Source organism: Sitophilus oryzae, unplaced genomic scaffold, assembly GCF_002938485.1.
Source record: "Sitophilus oryzae breed Bouriz unplaced genomic scaffold, Soryzae_2.0 scaffold_810_pilon_pilon, whole genome shotgun sequence".
In the NCBI taxonomy this organism is placed as follows: Eukaryota; Metazoa; Arthropoda; class Insecta; order Coleoptera; family Curculionidae; genus Sitophilus; species Sitophilus oryzae.
Genome location: NW_022147429.1, coordinates 4,692,131 through 4,714,222, shown reverse-complemented (window position 1 = coordinate 4,714,222; position 22,092 = coordinate 4,692,131). Strand labels below are relative to the sequence as shown.

Sequence of the window (22,092 nt, the reverse complement as noted above, 5' to 3'; positions counted from 1 at the left end):
TTATAAATGGTCTAAAAGTTTGAATTTGCGCTTACATTTAAAATATCATATGTATTATATCAATATATTGAAGACACTACAAAATTTTATAGATATAGGGTGTTTCAGATTTTAATCGGGAAAATTTAGTAGGCGATAGAACTTGCAAAAATAAAACAAAAAGTTCATATCAACTTGTAAGATTTAAAGCTTCCTTTTCGAGATACAGGGTACCATTAGAATACTAATTATAATATTAATTACCAATTAGAATTTTTTTTTTCGCAAGAAGTAACCAAGATAGACAAAAAAGTCAGGAGACAAAAAAATAATATTTTTAATTACTAAATCCAAAAATAATATTAAACTTCTAAAAATGCAGTGGCGCGCCTATTTTATTCCTTTAAAATAATTTAACAGTGATGCCCTACCGCCGCCCCTGGCCATTAAAATTAAATCTAATTACATCAAATTAAGTCCCATAATAAGTATTATAAATGGGTCAAGTTATATCAAAATCGATTAAATAGTTTTTCAAATATCTTATTTTTTTTTATTTTTGAAGTAACTTTAACACCCTGTATCTCGAAAAGGAAGCTTTAAATCTTACAAGTTGATATGAACTTGTTGTTTTATTTTTGCAAGTTCTATCGTCTATTAAATTTTCCCGATTAAAATCTAAGACACCCTTTATAACTATTACATGTTTATATTATTTACTAATGTAGTCAATGTAGTCTAGAGTGAATGTTTTGGAGTTCTAGGGTACATTATGTTTTTTTTGTTTACTTTTGTAATTGAGGGTTTAAGGGGATCAGTTTAAAAACTTGTGAAAATATTTTTAATAAAAAAATCTTTAATGTAAGTAATTATCCTACCAGTGACACATTTGGATAACTGATATTTATAGAATAGTTAACTGTCGATTTATAATTTTAAACACTCTACCCTCCACTATGGCATAATTCTAAATTTTAAAATTAATGTTTTTTTTTACCTTTTATAGTTTTGTTGAACACAAAGAGGTAATACCTATGTTTCTTTGAAAAAAAAAACTTGTGATTGAGGTAATTAGTTTTTTTACCGCTATATTTAGGTAATTTATATAGGATATTTATGTGTGCACATTGTTCTTAGGCCTCAAGGTCCAAAAGAGGCCAATGTGATCATTTGAAATCAGTTTTTAAACTATTTCATTTGTATTTTTTGTTTTAATTGGTACTTGTGTAAATAACAGAACATATATTTTAAACGTATTGTAGCAAATCACAATCAATACTATATAATAAATGGTTTTATTTTATAAGGACAGCATATTAAGAAACTTTTTTGGCAACAAAAAATTAAGTTCAGTTTCTTCAGACAGTTTATATTACACATGCCTGACTTATTAAATTGATTTTAATAACTTTTAGATTTTTATACACTTTGTATAATATGAATAGAAACTGTTATTGACATATTGCTCTTTTAGTTATTTTTTTATATTACATGCTATGTAAATAAATTACATTTTAAAAATAGATGATTTTTATAATTTTAATAAACTTTATGACAATTTACAAGATCATTTATTTTAAGCCCTTTTATCACTAACAGTCTAAAATTTACTAACAGTCCAATTGCTTTTCCTATTTCTATATATTTAATAACTTATACTAAAAGAACTGTTCTAAACTATGTTTGATTTCTTCAATTCTTGCTGGATTCACATTCTGAAGTGGTGGTCGAGCTAATCCAACATTTATTGGAGTGAAAAGGTTCATCGCTAGTTTCATTCCAGACACTTTCGAACCTAAATTAATATATTTGATTAATTTATTACTTAGTCAAGTTAGTACGTTCTTAATTTAATGGTTTTAACTGTGGTATAGTGGTACTTCCTATACAGGGTCTCTTATAAATAAGTACGCACACACGCATTTTAACAGGTAGTATATTTCGACCCCAGAACACACCCAATACAGTAAGGTAGAGATTTTTGTAATTTTTTTTTACATTTTCCGGGCTATTGTGTAAAAGGAGCAATAGTAAGTACTTCCCTCGGCGTTCATTTTAGATTTTTGAAGATTTGGAGATTAATACAACTTACTTTTGTGATCTCAGTAAAATGCCATTCCAACTTTGCCAATATAACGATATGTTCGATGCAGAAACTATCTTGCACACGATCGCTATTTGACAATTTGTTCAATAGATTATTGCCCAGCTGGGTGCAAAAAATCAATTTTTTGATTTTAATTAATTTTTATTTAAATCAGATTTCCAACTAATTAACGACTAATTTCCAGTAAAATCCTATCCTAAATGGCAAAATCTTCTCTTCGCAACTCTGCCTATAATATTAACATATTTCTACAACGCGTATCATTTTTCCACATCAATCACTAATATATTTTATTCTGCAAACTTTGCCGATACCCCTATTTACGAAAAAAAGTTACCCACTTAGATCAAAGGGATTTTGTTTGGAAATAGTGAAGACTGTCTTAAGTCGAGAATCAAATTAGTACCATCTAATGTTCACAGTGCAAAGTACTTAATGCAAAACGAAATGTCGGTAAAATATGCGGTAAAAATTTGTAAAGCACTAGAAAATATATTGGAAAAGGCAGAAGTTAACTTGATCAACATACAGCTGTTTCGAAAAAAGATATAAAACAGCTTTGACATGACCAAATTTTTTGACATTGATTATAGATCCTCGGGAATAAAAATATACCATCAGAAGAAACTAGTTCTGCACTACAGTTTGCGAATGAAATGCATTCGAATATCGAATTTCTGTCACTTTACGATTTCAACATAAATCTCTGCCGTTTGTAATTCTAATGGATTCACACTAAATTACTTCATCGAGCAAGTACCATGAGTTTATATGAACGATTTCACATGGGTCGCGTATGCTCCGTCCGGATGAGCTATCGCGGACGCTCCGCGCGTACTGTCCGCTCCATCTGAAAGCGCTGTAAATCGGTCCAACATTTTAATAAACGAATATACAGGGTGATCCGAACTGTATTCCTAAATCTTCGGCAGCGTATTCTGCAGATAAAAATAAATAACAAAGTTCGTATAAATGTATGTCCAAAAATGCTTAGTTTCGGAGATACAGGGTGTAGAAGTTTCATTTTTCTTTCGATTTTTTCCAAATAATTTATAAAATAACGTCAATATTTGGATGAAAATTGGTGTTTGGATGTTTTTTGACATGATAAATTTGATTTTGATGTCTGTATAAAACTACCGAGTAATAAAATATGCATTTACGACATTTTTTACGCAAAAAAAGTCTCTTGGTAAAAATCGCTACGGGTAATGGTTCTCAAGATATTTGGAGTCGAAATTATCAATACCTGTCATTGACAAAAATTAAACATGTTGACTAAATAGTTATACGACTAAAATACATAATAAATTTGAAATATTTTTGTGCCAAAACTTCAACAGAAACTGTTTTATCATCATTTTTTCGCAGAAAAATTTATGATTAATTTAAAAAAATAAAAATTTCTTAAATTTATTATTTCAGTCCAATAACATCTACTCAACGTGTTTATTTTTTGTCAATAATGACATGTATTGACTATTTCCATTCTAAATGTCTTGAGAATGGTTGCTCGTAGCAATTTTTACCAAGAGATATTTTTTACGTAAACAGTCACGGAGATTATATTTTTTACTCAGTAGTTTTATGCAGGACGAAAAGTTATTACTCTTCAAAACAGTTGAAACCTTTGAATAAGAAGACTAAGGAAGGAGTATATCAAAAATCTTAGGTACACCGCGATGGGCCTCAAATATGGCCGACTTAAATTCCGGTTTATCAGTGTCGTTCTAATTTTATTAAAAAAATGTAAAACTATGATGTAGGGTAGACGTGACGTAGACTCAATAATTTGTTGTTTTATTTTACGTTGTGAATAAATGTTGGTAATTATTAAAATTGTTATAAAAATATATAATTCTATTAAAAATAGATAAGTTATAATAAGTATTTATTACCACAAACATCCGATACGCTACTGAAGCAGGTAAGCCAAATTAACGTATCTAAATTCTTTGACATCTAATCTTTGACAAGTAATAAATAAAAGCTAAAATGCAAGAAAAATATATAATTTAGTTAATTTAAGTGAATTTCATAAATGATCGGTTTACTACACGTATGTATATTCTTTAGTCACTTACTAGCGAAAAGTTGTTCCATTATTTCACTCAATTGTTGCCGAGATCTACCGCACGCTACACAACCAACTATTTTAGAGTCCAACCAACTATTTTAGAGTCTTTTTCAGTAAATCGCGATAGTGTCACTGTTAATTTAAGTTCTGCCACAATTTCCATCTAGATTTACTACCTTTATACAACTATAAGTAGTAGAATAAATAATAAATAACATAAAATAAGCTCCATAAAGACTGACAAATCCACAAAATTTAAAATCAAATTCAAATGTGTCAAATGAATCGTCAAACAGAACTGTCAAGGATCCCCACATGATCCCCACCCTAGAGAGCTTTTATGGTGCCTTTTCCGCCCACCATGCATGAATACATGGTATATACATGGATAGCATTATCACGGCATCACGGCAGGCTAACTCTCTTTGGCGGGAACGCTACGCGCATACCGTAGCGCACGCCGCCATTAGTTTCCATCAGAGAAATAGAAGGGATAGAGAATGAGCGTCAACATGCGCAGAAGGTCTAATCAAGTTGGGCGCCATATTACAAGAGGAATGACACCTTCTCAAATCTGGAATAATCCAGATCTTCCTGTCATTTTGTATAGTAGGTGGTAATCTATAAGTAATCAAATATCAATTTGCTGTTTTCAAACCATACGGGGGGCAATTTAAATTTAGTGAAATTCTATCATTTATTATGGTTACATTAACATTAATATGATTTATTTAATTATCAGTTTCAAAACTGCATTACAATATTCAGTATATAATACACTAAATATACGAATATTCTGACAAAAGACCGCTACGGACAGATGAACTTTTTCGTCGTTAAACTACTCGAAATGATATTAAATAAGTATTTACTTAATATTTCATGTTTACAAGTACTGAATTACGCGTTTCAATTTAAAATGTTTGCAAATTTGGAAAGAATTGTTCTAAACACCTTTTTGTTCAAGTTGTATATTCATAAAAAACATTTGGTTCATAATTATTTTGATGATTACCTACCTTGTATTTTAATATAAACCTAGAAAAATATGGATATTTAAGCAGAAGGAAGATGGTACGAAGAAGTCCAGATTAAAACTGTTACATAATATGTCCTCTGACAAATATTTTCATAATACATAAACATCATTGATTTTATTAAGGGTATTATTATTAGTATTTATCCTGGAGAAATAAAAACTCAATCTTGTAATAGAACATCAATTTTATATTTCGTAAAATTATTTTGATACAAATTCAATTTGTCAAAATTCAAGTCATTAATATATTGATAAACAACCCAAATTATTCCTAAATATTTTATTATAAAAAAACAGATGTTACCGGTAAGTTTGTCAAAAACTGATTATGGTTTGTCGTAATACTAGAAAAAATCATTTATTTTTTGCGCAAAAGAAGATGAATCGATCCTTATTTGTCCATAACAAAATTCTGTGTGTACAACATACATATACCTAATTTATTATTAAGTAAAAATTAGATTATATGATCTCAGAATTTTAAGAAATTTTTTTTTAAGATAAAAGAGTTTCTTCTCAACTGTAATAATTGTCAAAAACTTTAAAAAGAATTTGAAATCATGGGATTGATACAGACTTACTAAAATACATACTGGAAGTTGGGTACCGATTAAGTGTTTATTGCATCAAATACCTTTGCTATAAATCAACTGGCCACAATTTAACGCCATTGCAAAATGCTTTTGTGAACTTCATCAGTAGATTTTACAAGAATAAAAGTGTAATATTGAAACAAAGTAACCTTGTAAGCTTCATGACTAATAGTCTCATTTTTTAACACTCTTTAAAATATCATCTGAAGTTTGACAATTAGTGCGATATTATATGATTTTTTTCTCAGTGATTTCCAAGCACAGATACAAATTAATAATATACCCCCATAACAGTTTTTAAATAAGAAAAGGTGCCTACAATTTAATTTTCTTATTGGCATAATACCCTTTCTTCCTATATAAATCTCGCCATCTTTTCAGTCCAATGTTCCTTGTTTTTACAGTTGTAGGAATACTAAAAATGTTGATTATAGAACTTCGATACTATGTTTGCAAAAGCCTTCATACCTGTAACTGTAAATAATCTAATTAACTGAATTCTCCTCCTCTTGACACTCTGAACACTGCTGCTGCTAATGTTAGAAATATTTAGGGTTAAACTACAACTACCTACAACAAACTTTACAATAAAAATGTTAAATTTTCGCTGTTCGATTAAAATACCCTCTTATGTTTTCTTAAACTCCAAATAATCTTCTTGTCAAGTAAGATCCCAATCTTAACAGACATATTTCTAGTACACTCAATGAACTTGTGCTTTCATGGACACTATAAGAGTGCACTGTTTTACAGAAGCAAGAACATTGATTCCAAGTATCTTCTTCCTCCACACGTAATAAAAACATCCTCTTTAAATGGCCACATCATACACTTATTTTTTTGACCATTCCCAATTACAATCAAAATTTTTTAAATCGCCTTTAGGAAAACTAAAATAAACGCCGTTTTGGATCATCATAAACACGATTATGTTGTATAAACTTAGTTATAAAACTAATCATTTTTCCCGGCATATTAGCTTTCTGAGAATGACTATGAGCCAATATACAATACTTTTAACGTAAATTAGTTTAAGGCAATAAGCCTTTTTGAATTAGTGTTTAGAATAATTGAGACTCTGATTGAGATAATAATAAATTTTAACTAGATAACAACACGAACGAAAAAAAAACAAAACAAACAGATGTCAATTAAAGAGGGGAAGTGACAGCGAGACCTGGAAGATGTCTGCCATCTTGCCGTCGACAAAAATTTGGATGCGCACTCGTCGAAGCTCATTCTCCCACTTCCATATCTCTGGTTTCCATCAACAGAAAGTAACCAGTGTCGTAGTTTCTTTCATCGACTGCGCACTCTTTCGGCTGATTCGAGTCAGTAGCGTACGGATTAATTTATTTTGTTTATTTCTTGAGTTATATTTTATAGTTGTTGTTTTATTTTTGAAAAATTGTTTTATATATTTATTTTCTAGTTTATTTTTCGTTTCTTATGTTATATAATTTATTTTGTTTTTCTGAACATTTTTAAATCGTTAATTTTTACGTGTTTTTAAAACGCCTGGGCGAAGTTGTGCAGCAAAAACTGGAGTAGAGGACTAAACTGCAATAAAAGTTTCTTTCTGTTTCCTAGAGATCCTATTAGGTATGTATAAATTAACGTGATCTAAATATTTTAACATATTTTAGTTAAAAAAACAGTAGTATACATATTAGGACATTCAGCTAAATAAAAAGATCTAATTAAAAATAATACAAGTTCAGCATCATATATTAAATGTTAACTAAACGTATGTACATTCTTTAGTCTTACTAAAAAGTGCAAATATTTTCAGGGCTTGCAGATCTCGATAAAAGAAACATATTTTCCCCTTACTTTTTTCAGATAAATCCAAAATAACCGAGTTATTTAAGTTTAAAAAAATGTTTTTTTTTTTAAATGTTGAGATTGAGAGCCACCGGATTTTTTTCTGTATTTGCATCCCTTTTAGTGCCACCCAACCATAGAGTAAAGCCGTAACTATGGTAATATCAGAGATTAAGAAATTACCGTGTGGGAAAATTTGCGGTGAACAGGCAATTTCAAAAAGTTTTAGAAAAATGCTCCTTCCTTAGTCTTCTTATTCAAAGGTTGAAACCTTTGAATACAGGGAAGACAAAAAAGAAAATGCACGATTTTCAATATCTTTTTAGCGTAAAAAACTCATAAACGTGTTCCTGGGGCCGAAATATACCACCCCGGTTTATCATTGCACTTATTCAAGACTCACCCTATAAAAATATAAAATATTATGTAGATTAAAACGTGTTAAATATTTAGTAGAATTTAATGTTGTATCTAGACATCAACAATAAATTTAAAAATTATTATATTATTAATTTAAAAATAAAATTATAAAAATAAATAGAAATGAGTATATCAAAAATAACAATAGATTAGTAACAAGTTAACAATACGCTTTTGAAGGGTAAGAACATTAACAATTGCATCTAAAAGACTTGATTGAAGGTAATAAATAAAGGCCCAAAATGCAGGTTGTGTATATGTTCAGTTGAATTTAAAATGTTTACCAATGATCGGTTTGTAACCGTATAAAATACAATGCGGTACCTACTTTGTTTCCTGCCATGAAAAAATAGAAGTTTTCAAAAAAATTGTGGATTTATTAATTTGTAGAATAAATAATAAATAATATAAATTTGCTACGCCCATTGATGGGCATAATCCACAAAATTTAAATCAAATTCAAATGTTCAATGAATATTTTAACAGGTATCTTTTTAATCCCCACTTGTTTGTAACTCCTGGCATGTTTTTATTAGTTGCACTTTTTTAATTTTAACCATGCATTCTCTACAGTGAAATATTTAATGGATTTTTTCATTTTTACACGGCAGTATGCGCAGGCTAACGATTCATTTGTTTGGACAAAAGTATTGTAAATAAAATTCAGTTTCAGTTCAATTACAGTATTTTTTAATACGACCCTGTCGTAGTTTCTGAGAAATTTTTAATACGTTTTGCGCCGGCCCTGACTGATTCGAGTAATGGCGCCGACAAGGTCAAATTTTATAGAAATTTTAAACAATGGAATCTGTGTAGAGTTGGCGTGCCGATTGTTTTATGTGCCGTGCCATTACCCTAGTTTATTTTCGTTTCTTGTATTATATAATTTATTTTTGTTTTTCTGAACATTTTTAAATCATTAATTTTTACGTGTTTTTAAAATGCCTGGGCGAAGTTGTGCAGCAAAAAACTGCCCGAGTAGAGGACTAAACTGCAATAAAAGTTTCTTTCTGTTTCCTAGAGATCCTATTAGGTATGTATATACATATGTGATTAATTATTTTAACATATTTTAGTTAAAAAAAACAGTAGTATACATATTAGGACATTCAGCTAAATAGAAAGATCTAATTAAAAATAATACAAGTTATTCAGCATCTATATTAAATGTTAACAAACTTATATACAGGGTGAGTCTTAAATAAGTGCAAATATTTTCAGGGCTGGCAGATCTCGATAAAAGAAACATATTTTCTCCTTACTTTTTCAGATAAATCCAAAATAACCGAGTTATTTAAGTTTAAAAAAAAAATGTTTTTTTAAATGTTGAGTTGAGAGCCACCGGATTTTTTCTGTATTTGCATCCCTTTAGTGCCGCAACCATAGAGTAAAGCCGTAACTATGGTAATATCAGAGATTAAGAAATTATACCGTGGGAAAATTTGCGGTGAACAGGCAATTCTAAAAAGTTTTAGAAAAATATACAGGGAAGTTAAAAGAAAATGCACGATTTTCAATATCTTTTTTAGCGAAAAAAACTCATAAACGTGTTCCTGGGGTCGAAATATACCACCCCTGAAAATATTTGCACTTATTCAAGACTCACCCTATACATATGTATATAAAATATTAGCAAGATTAAAATGTTAAATATTTAGTAAAATTTAATGCTGTATCTAGACATTCAACATTAAATTTAAAAATAATTATATTTTTAATTTAAATAAAATTATAAAAATAAATAAAATGAGTATATCGAAAATAACAATAGATTAGTAACAAGTTAACAATACATTTTTAGGGCAAGAACATGGGCAATTGCAGCTAATTGATAAATAGACTTGATTGAAGATATAAATAAGGCCCACAAGTACAGGTTGTGTTCTTAAAATGTTTACCAATTCACTTTGTAACCGTATTAAATACAATGCGGTACCTACTTTGTTTCCTGCCATGAAAAAAATAGAAGTTTCTCAAAAAAAATTGTGGATTTATTAATTTGTGAAATTTGAATATTAATAAAATTTGCTACGCCCATTGATGGGCATAATTTGTACGTAGCCTCTTTATATTGTTCAATAAATATTTTATTGGTATTTTTTTAATTCTTGTTTGTAACTCCTGGCATGTTTTTGTTAGTTGCATGTTTTTTAATTATTTAATTGATTTTTTCATTTTTACTTTTCGAGAAGTATGCGCGGTTAACGATTCATTTGTTTGGACAAAAGTATTGTAAATAAAATTCAGTTTCAGTCAATTACAGTATTTTTTTAATACGACCCTGTCGTATTTTCTGAGAAATTTTTTAATACGTTTTAATCCGGCCCTGACTAGGAAACCATAATGGCGCCGACAAGGTCAAATTTTATAGAAATTTTAAACAATGGAATCTGAGTAGAGTTGGCGTGCCGATTGTTTTATGTGCCGTGGCATTATGCTCCTTCCTTAGTCTTCTTATTCAAAGGTTGAAACTTATGTAGGTAGCGCCCCCTACAGATAGGAGTCATATTGATATAAAAATCAAATTTCTCATACCAAAAAACTGCCCAACACTAATTTTTATCCAAATATTGATGGTACTTCAGAAATTATTTGGAAAAAATCGAAATAAAAATGAAACTTCTACCCCCTGTGTCTCCGAAAGTAAGTATTTTAGAACATACATTTATACTAACTTTTTTACTTATTTTTATCTGCAAAATATGCTGCCGAAGTTTCCGGAATATAGTTCGGACCACCCTGTATATTAAGTAGGTATATGGTGTTAATATCTTTTATAAAAGTATTTAAATATTACAACCCTATTACAACAGCTAGTATAACTTTTTTTTATGAATAGATATTGGGTAGGTATATTTGTTATAGGAATATTTTTTATAAAATATTTAAGAAATGCATAAAAAATACCCCCATAAAATACTTGCGCTTATTCAAGAGACATCCTGTATAGTTATAACTATTCTCAGTACTAAATATCTGAATTGTAAGAACTACTCATATTTTTATTTTTTCCTTTACATACCATATCTTGTCACAATATTCATGGCCCTTGTTAAATTTTGTTGTAAAGATTTGGCTTTTTCCAAATTCGACTCCTTTATAGCTTCCAACATGCCAATAGAATATTTCGGAAAAACGTTCATCGATGTTGCAATAGCCGAATCAAATCCTAATGCAAATGCGGGTTCTATTAGCTAAAAATATTTTTCTGTTATTTAATAGATTCAGTGGCCACGTTATTGTGTCTATGCTATATCTTTGAGTGATATTTTGATTTAAAAGAAACTAAAATATAATTTAAACTCTAGCTAACTACACTCATATGCAAAAAAACGCAGCGGAGTAATTTTTGGTCAAATTTAAAGTGTTATATTTTTATTATTTTTAACCCTAATTCATGAATTTTTTAGCAAGCTCCCTATAATAATATCAATTTTAATTCGTAAACCAAGGTTTTTTTATAAACTTTAGTATTTGGCATATTATACAGGGTTAATCGAAGGGTTGTTTATTTACCCTAACTTTAAAACACCCTGTGCAATAATTTCGTATGTAAATTTTTCTAAAATATAGTTTACAGTCAGAACCATGTATCCTGAGCATTTTATTTTTTGGATCATGTCAATACATACCTTGGATGAAATGGACTGGATGAATGGAAATGGAAAATGAACTTGCCACCAACAATTTGCAATTTTTTCAATTATAATTTATTTTTGAAGTTTTTTTCAATATGACAAGGCAGCTTTAGTAATTATTATGCACTATATACTACTATTAACTGCCCATCATGTTCGACGTTTGCGAAACGCTTGGCAGGAGGGTTAGAGGTCACGAAGCGGTACCAGCTTCATTAAATGAACTTCGCTTGCTCCTTGAAGAAGAATTGGAAAGCATAACGCAATATGATATATGCAGCTCCAATGACAGTATGAATGGACGTATCAAAGGGGTATACAGGCAGTTATAGTAGCCAAGGGAGGCAATGCAAAGTATTGTATTTTTTACAATTTTTTTTCTGTTTGTATACTTGGGTATTACAGATATTTTCTTTAATATCGTTAGTTCTCTTATCTTAATGTTTATTAAAAATGTATCGTTAGTCTTTAACGTTTTTTTTTATTTAGTACAGAGTATACAATGCAGCGTAATATGACGACAATAGTCATCAAATACATCTCGTCATTAAAAAATTACATAAAAATGTAATGATAATTCAAAAAATTTGCAAATTGATCGTGATCAGTTCATTTCTGATTTATTCACTCTTAAAAATTAACCAAAGCATGTATTGACATGAATCAAAAAACAAAATGCTTAGGAGTCATGGTTCTGGCTGTAAAATTATATTTTAAGAAAATTTATACACGAAATTATTGCACAGGGTGTTTTAAAGGTAGGCTAAGAAACAACTCCTCGATTAACCCTGTATAATATGCCAAATATTAAAGTTTATAAAAAACTTAGTTTACAAATTAAAACTGATATTATTATAGAGAGCTTGATAAAAAATTCATGAAAATAGGACTAAAAATAACAAAAATATAACACTTTAAATTTGACCAACAATTACTCCGTTGCGTTTTTTTTGCATCTGAGTTTATAACAGGGTTCAGAATATTACTTATTTACAGTGAATATTGTGTAAAGTCTGTCCAACGAGGAGAATACATTACAGTGGCACAGTGGATCTTGTCTGTCGAAATCTTCCTTGCCTCGTTGAACAAACTTAATAATGAATTGTCGGTGTAATCTGAGCTATTTAGTTGGCAAAAAAGGTATTTCATATTGCCTGGATATTTTGGTTCAATATACGTATTAATTATTATACAGGGTGTCCAAATATTCCGTGGACATAGAACTCTGCTACGTAATTTTGGAATCAAAATAAGTTTATTGGGTACAATTATTTAAAGGCATCAAACTTAAAAAAATAAATACATTTTTTAAGATGTTTTAAGAACAGTGGCACAGTGGATCTTGTCTGTCGAAATCTTCCTTGCCTCGTTGAACAAACTTAATAATGAATTGTCGGTGTAATCTGAGCTATTTAGTTGGCAAAAAAGGTATTTCATATTGCCTGGATATTTTGGTTCAATATACGTATTAATTATTATACAGGGTGTCCAAATATTCCGTGGACATAGAACTCTGCTACGTAATTTTGGAATCAAAATAAGTTTATTGGGTACAATTATTTAAAGGCATCAAACTTAAAAAAATAAATACATTTTTTAAGATGAATGAGAAAATTCCAATTTGAATGAGATTTGATTTGAACTTTCACAAAAATCAAGAAAATATACGGGAAGGGTGAACTACCTCCACCCCTACATAAATTTTAGTCGAAATATTTTCCAACTGTACCGACGACTCATTTTTTCATAAAATGGTCCTTCTAATATTTATTACATTTTTTGCCTCTTGTAAGAAAACGGCACCGAATTACGAAATCACAACTCGGAGCCGCGTTTAAAAAAATGTATTTTCAAAAATTACAGTTACAATATTTAAATTTAGTTAAAGGTTGAGTACAATAACAGAGAATAATCAGGAATGTCAATAGTGTGAGAACATTTTGTTTTTATATGGAAATACAGCCATTACTCGCTGACGAGTATTCGACACACATCAGAAGATGGTCACGCAAGGCGTTTTCTTTGGTTTGGTTTCCAATAGTTTTCAATAGTTAGGCAGGGATGTGTCTTAGCGCCTCTCCTATTCAACATATTCATGGCAGCGCTCTCCATTATAGTGGACAGCAAACTGCAGGAGCCTTAAGCTAAACATCGACAAAACCAAAATCATGTGCACTCCTCCGGAAGATTACAACAATGCTATAAAAATCGGAGAAGAACTATTGGAATATGTGGCGGAATTTAATTACCTCGGCAGTTTGATTTCGGAAAAGACCAATATTGACTCTGAAATTCAGCACAGGATTAGCAGCGCCTCAATAGCATTCTGGAAATTAAAAGACAGGGTTTTCTACAATCATGACTTGTGTACAAAAACGAAACTTGCATTGTACCGAGCAATTATAATCCCCACCATGTTATATGGGAGTGAAACCTGGGTGCCGTACCGCCGTCACATGAACGCATTACACAAGTTGCAACAAAGACACCTTAGACAACTCTTAAGGATCCGATGGTTCCATCATGTCTCAAACGTATCGGTCCTTGAAAAAGCTAATTGCGAGAGTATTGAAGTTATGGTTACAAAATCCCGCTTAAGATGGGCTGGTCACGTATGCAGAATGCAAGAAAACCGCATACCAAAATCTCTGCTTTACGGTGAGCTTGTAGACGGTAACAGGAGGCCGGGTGGACAACTCAAAAGGTTCAAGGATATTTTCCACGAAAACTTAAAGGGGATTAACATGCAGAATCATTGGGAAGAAGCAGTTCACAATAGAACTCAATGGAGAAGAATTGTAAACTCAGTTAACAGCGACAACCAAAAAGTAAAGAGGCAACAAAGCAATGAGATTTTTGAATGTCCGGAGTGTTATGTTTTCAGTCACAGAAAAGCTCATGAAAGATATGGAAATAACTGCTTATTCAGGAGAAGATAATCCTCTGCAGATATTCTTCTGTGTATACTGCATATCCTTGATTCACTCGGATACGTACCTACCGCGCATACTTTTTGAAAAAAAAATATCTAGTTATTAGACTTACACAAATATTTTTGGCATACCTACCATACATATTAAGGTGTCCGTTATTTACAAAGTTGATCATTTCTCTCACGACGCCCTCTAAATTTTTAATTTATTGTCTAAAAAAATAACAGACCATTGTAAACCCTTAATATTCACAATAAACCTTGCCCCAAAGACAATTTATTTCCCATTTAAATTACATGGAAATTCGCCACTTTTTGTAAATATTTTTTTTTCTGTCGATCTTGTTCTCTCGCAGACAATCGCACATTCTTGAACGCCCTACAAAAAAGTATCTTTCGATTTATTATAATTTTCTTCCAAGTACTTTTAGTGATTTGAATGGAATTTTGAGGATAAAAGTTACTATGAGTGTTACATATTTTAATGCTAAAAAAGTGTTAATAAATGCATCAGGGACGTACATATGTGTTATCACTGGGATATTTTTCCAAAAAAAACATATGCGCCACTGACTTTATTCTTTTGATATCAAAATAATTGTGTAGCTCGTTTAATACCAATTAAATATTATCTCTTGATATTTTGTCGAATTCGGCCTCCTTGATTAGGTATATAAACGTAATTTTATTAATCGCATTTAATAAAATTAAAATAAAACTAAAATTAACAAATTATATATTTTACCTAATGTATTATTAAATGTTACTATTAGTAGTTATTATTACTATTAGTCCAACCTACAGCAATTTCAAATAAAAATTAATGGTATTTAACATAATTACAAAAATCCTGCAACTATAAAACTATGCATTTCTATACCCATGTTTAAAAGAACTTTTTTCATATTTTTTGACGAGGAATCAATGAGTACCTACTTAAAGCTTTCGTAAGTTAATTATATTAACGTTTTTTAAAGGTTGCTATTTATATATAATTAATAAAACTGCGTTTATCTCATCAACGAGGCCGAAATCGACAAAATATCAAGAGACAACTTTTAATCGACATTAAACTGCTTACACTATTTTGCTAAAAAGAGAAAAAAGGTCAGTGGCGTACATGTTTTTTTTAGAAAAATATTGAGAGGCAACAAAGCAATGAGATTTTTGAATGTCCGGAGTGCGGTAGGCAGATAACATCACGTATCGGGCTTTTCAGTCACAGAAAAGCTCATGAAAGAAAACGCCTTGCGTGACCATTTTCTTTATGTGTGTCGAATACTCGTCAGCGAGTAACGGCTGTATGTATGTATGTATGTATTGGAATCGCTAAAAGCATTTGGAAGAAAATTAGAATAAATCGAAATATTAAGATTTTAACACCCTGTAGCTACGAAACAAAGCAGAATCGGACTTATATTGATATGAAAAATAAATCTTATTTTTACGTGAGGAATCTCTCCACGAGAGATGGCACATGTTTTTTGAAACACCCTGTAGAGGTAAATTCATAGAGAAAGTAAATAAAAGTAGTACCCTTGTAGTACCTTTTTATTATCTTTCTTTATAGGTAAATTGCGTCCAATTTGGTTATTTTGATTCCAAAAATACGTATTAGTTCTATATCCACGGAATATTGGAAGACCCTGTATGTTATTAAAGTTTAAAACTCGGCGAAACATGATACATTAAGCAAGCTTCTTTATTACTTACATAATCTCCCCCAATAAATACCCTATATCGCCCATGAGCTGCTTTTAGAGCCGCATAACCTCCAGCTAGATCATTTGAAGTATATTTGATACCTTTGAGGTTTGGTACTTGACTAGCTGCTTGTTCAAGGAAATCAGCCATATCAACTAAAAATTAGTTCAAATTTTATAATCTACATATTATAGTGTAACATGCATGTATTGTTACACTATATTTAGAATATAATGAAAGTTTATTGTTTATTTTATTGTTACAATTTCATACAGACAAATAAAACAGCATATCAAAAAAAAACAGTTAATACAAATGAATTATTATTGCTTAACTGATATTCAGTCTTATAATATTTTCGATTTAAATTGTTATATCTTCGATAAGTACGCGAAGGTAATTGTCTCAACCTTCTAATTCAAATCAAAGTGCACTGAAAATATCTATAAAACTGTGTTTTTTCGATTTAGCCACCAGTCTCTCTGCTATTTCAAACGTCATATCCTTTTTTCGCCTTTTACTCAACAACCACTTCCATTGCTATGTAGTATGCAAACTTGATACAATGTCCGCCAAAAGTAATTGGAATTTTTTTATTAAGTTATCAAATAAAAATATGACATTATCAATTCACCCTAAAAATGTTGTTTACATACGCAACAGTGACCTCTGAATACAGAGGCGGATGCTATGTAGTATGCAAACTTGATACAATGTCCGCCAAAAGTAATTGGAATTTTTTTATTAAGTTATCAAATAAAAATATGACATTATCAATTCACCCTAAAAATGTTGTTTACATACGCAACAGTGACCTCTGAATACAGAGGCGGATCTAGACATAATATAACTTCACTTCTGAGCCTTCTTAGGTTTTAATAGCGACCTAAGAAGTGAAGTTATATTATAAAATATCAAAAAAGAACCAGTAAGAAAGGTTGTTGAATATATATTTTCTTTTCTTTATGCTACTGTAAGATGATAGTTATTCTGAAATTTGATGAAAAATTTGACAGTGTAATATGCAATATTTTATAAAATTATGTATATTACACTATCAATTTTTTCATCAAAGATCTTTTATAAACGACCTTTAACAAAGAAATGTAATAGTCTAAGGCCGCACTATAAAATTTATTTGTCAAAGATTTTATTTATAAAATATATTTTATGAAGAATTTGATAGTATAATATGTGTGGTTTTATAAAATGTTGTATTAACACTATCAAATTTTTCATCAAATATCTTTTATAAAAGATCTTTTGTATATATGATCTTGTGTAATAGTAGTCTAATACCGGGCTTTTAGACTATAAAACATATTTTTTGAAGAATTTGACAGTGCAATATGTATGATTTTATAAAATATTACCGACCGAAAAGATATATTATGAAGAATCTGGCAGTGTAATATACAATATTTTATAAAATGTTAGAGTTTAGTTTACAATATTTTATAAAATATTGAATATTACACTGCCAAATTGTTCATCAAATATTTTTTATAAAAGATCTATTGGAAAGAAATTTTATAGTGTAATACAGGCCTTATAAAATTTAACTTTGAATCCATGAAATGTAGTCACATGACATATATTTTTTTAATATGGGTATAGGACATGCTGGACTAATTCTACAAAAAAATTTATTTGGTAAATCAATAATAAAGATTTATCTCTATATTGCAAATACGCAGCAACTTCAAGATATTGATAAATTAATCTTGCGAATAATTAAATTTGATATTTATAGTGATTGGGAAATTGTCCACTGTTTAAAACTTTATATTCAGAATAGAAATTTAGACCCACCCGCCCCTGACGAGATATCGAAAACATTCTAAAAGAAACGTTCTTCTTGTTATTGGATATTTTAGTCCTTGTTTAGACATTGTTTCCCCTAGATACAGATTTTCCTTTCTGTTAGAGAATTTAAAAACATATACCGACCTGGTCATTTTAGAACTGTGCTCTGGATTTTAACGTGTAAGACAGAGAATAATATAAATCACCGGTTGATAGACAGAGAGACAAAATAAAAAGCGGCATACAGTGTTGCCGGTTTTTACGTTTGTAGGAAAATGTGTATAGAAGAAAATAAATTATTTTAAAACTTTCATGTATACTACTGAAATGAGGATAATATATCTAAGCTAAATAAAATCCATTACAGCTGTAGTAAAATGAGTTACTAATTGTGAAAAATAAAGTTCCAAACCTAGATGCAACATTTTTCGGAAATTCAACTCACCTTTTTTCTTTCTTTAATACATTTGATTTGCCATTACACTGCCTACAGCACTGTCTTATACGTTAAAATCCAGACCACACTTCTAAAATGTCCAGGTTAATATAGCAATTTCTTTTCACCAAAACAAAATAAAAGAAGTGCAAAACGTTGGGCGGATGACATTAGGGAATTGGCAGGTAAAGGTGGTTAAATTCAGCACAAAACAGGGAAACATGGAGAAGGGTAGGAGAGGCCTATATTCAGAGTGGATAAATGCAGTTTAAGGAAGATATAGCAAATATAATCCCTCTGCCTGTAGATACGCCCCTGTGTACGATGTTATGCAAAAGGACTATATTGAAAAATGTCTCACTATAGAAGACGATATCACAAGATATACAAAAAATTGCGAGAATTCCATTTGCCGAGATGCAAACTTTTTTCTTTATTAACTTACTGTTTACTGATGTATGTCCTGGATTATGATAATACAGCAAAGGAGTATTAGGTGCAGCTGCACTAATAAACCTAAGATAGCTTATCAGTTCTTGTGGCTTCTTCGGCTTGAAATACAGTTCCGGCATGGTGAGGATTGAATCAGCACCGGCGATTTCAGCATGTCTAGCTAATTCCAAGACATCTGGAAATGGTGCACCCCCAACCTGAACCATCAGATGTTGATGAGTCGACTTAACCGCCTGAGCCCAGGCTTCTGTCAAGTTTTTTCGCTCTTTGACTGATAAAGATGTGCCTTCACCACTGGTAGCACCAACTAAAATGGAAGTAGTAGTTAAATGAAGATTTTTTTCGGATAGATGATGAATATACTTACTTAAGACCCCATGTATACCCGAGTCTGATAAGAAATTAGCATAGCTAGGAACCTTTTCTACATTTATCGAACTAAAAAATATATTCCATGAAAAATTTGGCAATATTATAAATTGACATATATATTTTAAGACTTTTATAATTACAATTACAAAATATAGAAATTATAAAGAATTCATTACACTTGTGCGGCAATCTTCTCTCAAATTACCTAACTATACAGCGTCCGGCAATAATGCATCTGTAGCTCTTAGAATAAAAAACATGAGAATTTTGTTTAAGTGCGAACCTAAAATAGGTACTAGAATGTATTTCAGAAAAATATTTTAATTTCTACAGGATGGCCTAAAAAAGTGTATTGGGATGATTGTTTTTAAATGGTATATTATTGTATTTTTGGCTTTTTTCCAGATCACTTTAATATATAACATAATCGTAAGATATCAGTAAATATATTTCGATAGTTTCAGAGCGGCAATACAAGAACTGTTCTGAAATCAAAACTATAGTAGGTATTTCTTTTAGATGGTCTGTACTTACTTTGCTATAAATATAGTAATCTTAAATCATACAGGATGCTCAAAATTCTACTTTAATCTTTCTAAAATATAAAATAATTTTTCTTAGTTTTCTTAAACGGAACAAATAAAATATTGAACACCCTCTATGATACGTATAGCAAAGCGCAAACTAAGTATAGACCATCTAAAATAAATACCAAATATAGTTTTGGTTTCAGGAAAGTTCTTGTTTTTGTAATATTTTTTTTAAGAAAGGCTGAAAAAATATATTAATTTTTATTTATTTATTAATATCTCTGAAACTATCGAAATATATTTACTCATATCTTAGGATTATGTAAAGTGATCTGAAAGGTAGCCAAAAATGCGATAATATAAAGGGTGTTCCATTTAAAAAGAGCCATCCCGATCCACTCACACTTTTTTGAGCCACCTTGTAGATGTTAAATTATTTTCCTGAAATACATCCTAGCAGATACTCTAGGTTTGCACTTAAACAAAATTCCCAAGTTTTTTATTCATCATATGTTATCATTATTATTACCTAATTACTATTATTATAGTTAACAGGAAAACTCTGTATTTTATGTAAAAAATTAACACTGTGTAGGTATTTATTAATGGTTTTTATTCAATTTTATATTTTTTTAATGCATACTTATTAAGAGGTAAATCAATCCTAAAAGCACAAAATCAAAATTTTATAAAAAAATTATAAAATTATAAAATTATTATGAAAAAAAAACAAAATCAAAGCATGCTGATTTACAATAAAATTGTAATATTGTATATGTAATATATATTTCTTTAATTACAAAACTTACAAATCTGGGTTGAATATCGTAAAAACGGGAGCCATAATCCCGATAAAAGTAAAATTAAGCTAAAAACAAAAAATAATATTTTTTAGAATATCAATTATAATTTAGTTTTATAAAATTAAGATACTACTTACCAGCATTTTGTAAGCGTTTTTCCATCAATTCACTGCACAAATCATAAACGGTCATTAAAAAAACTAATTTGATTTGTCGCGGTTGCGGATTAAAAACAACACTCTTTTCACATAAATTAAATTCAGCCTTCAAATAATTTACAAAAGGTAAAAGTGAAATCTGATTTCTCTGAATGAATTGGTAACCTTTAGCGGCAACGTGAAGTAGTAGCGTGTCTTAAAAATATGAAAATAAAATACGCATCTGCAAAGTATTCTTTTACCTGCTTTAAAGAAATCGTAGAGGGATACCCCCCATAAGTAATGATGGATAAGTTAAATTTTACAGAAGTCCAGCATAGAGGTGCGAATTCTAGTTCCTTGGGAGGAACTAGTTCCTTAGTTCTAGTTCCTCCAGAGGAACAGTTCCTTAAAATAGGTCTTTAGTTCAAAATAGTTCCCGACTAACATTGACATTCCCACCAGGGCCATGTAAGTGAAATATTAAAAATGGTTCCAGCAAAAGTTTCCCAATTATGACGGATGATGGCGCTGATCGTCAAATTTTTGGACAGGGATTTTGCTTACCGACAATACGACGTGAGCTACGACCGGACCAGGACCAATCAGAATGATCAGTCTTTCTTGGACATTTGCCGCGGACGTGTGTGTTTCGGAGATATAAATTTAATCGGGCCTTTCTAAGAAAATTAATTTTATTTTTCAGAAACTATTTGAGACAGTCTACCAAAAATGCTTTTATATCTACTAGTGGGTAAATGAATTTGTAGATATATTACGACTTTCTTGGAACTGTAGTTTCGGAGATATAAATTTAATCGGGCCTTTTTAAGAAAATTAATTTTATTTTTCAGAAACTATTTGAAACAGAGTTTACCAAAAATGCTTTTTATATCTACTAGTGGGTAAATGAATTTGTGGATATATTACGACTTTTCTTGGAACTTTAGTTTCGGAGATATAAATTTAATCGGACCTTTTTAAGAAAATTAATTTTATTTTTCAGAAACTATTTGAAACAGAGTTTACCAAAAATGCTTTTTTATATCTACTAGTGGGTAAATGAATTTGTGGATATATTACGACTTTTCTTGGAACTTTAGTTTCGGAGATATAAATTTAATCGGACCTTTTTAAGAAAATTAATTTTATTTTTCAGAAACTATTTGAAACAGAGTTTACCAAAAATGCTTTTTTATATCTACTAGTGGGTAAATGAATTTGTGGATATATTACGACTTT

General features: G+C 30.1%; 1 protein-coding gene across 1 annotated transcript; it reads right to left on the bottom strand.

The window, feature by feature from the left end:
- Positions 1–699: 699 nt before the first annotated feature.
- LOC115889117 (N-acetylneuraminate lyase-like) lies at positions 700–21,188 on the bottom strand. The gene is made up of 7 exons (XM_030909050.1): positions 20,851–21,188; positions 20,720–20,778; positions 19,376–19,446; positions 19,001–19,315; positions 16,323–16,468; positions 11,062–11,233; positions 700–1,774 (listed from the first exon to the last, which is right to left on the bottom strand). Exons 1-7 carry the CDS (start codon positions 20,854–20,856, stop codon positions 1,638–1,640), a joined length of 906 nt encoding a protein of 301 aa, XP_030764910.1. The 5' UTR covers positions 20,857–21,188; the 3' UTR covers positions 700–1,637.
- Positions 21,189–22,092: the final 904 nt, after the last annotated feature.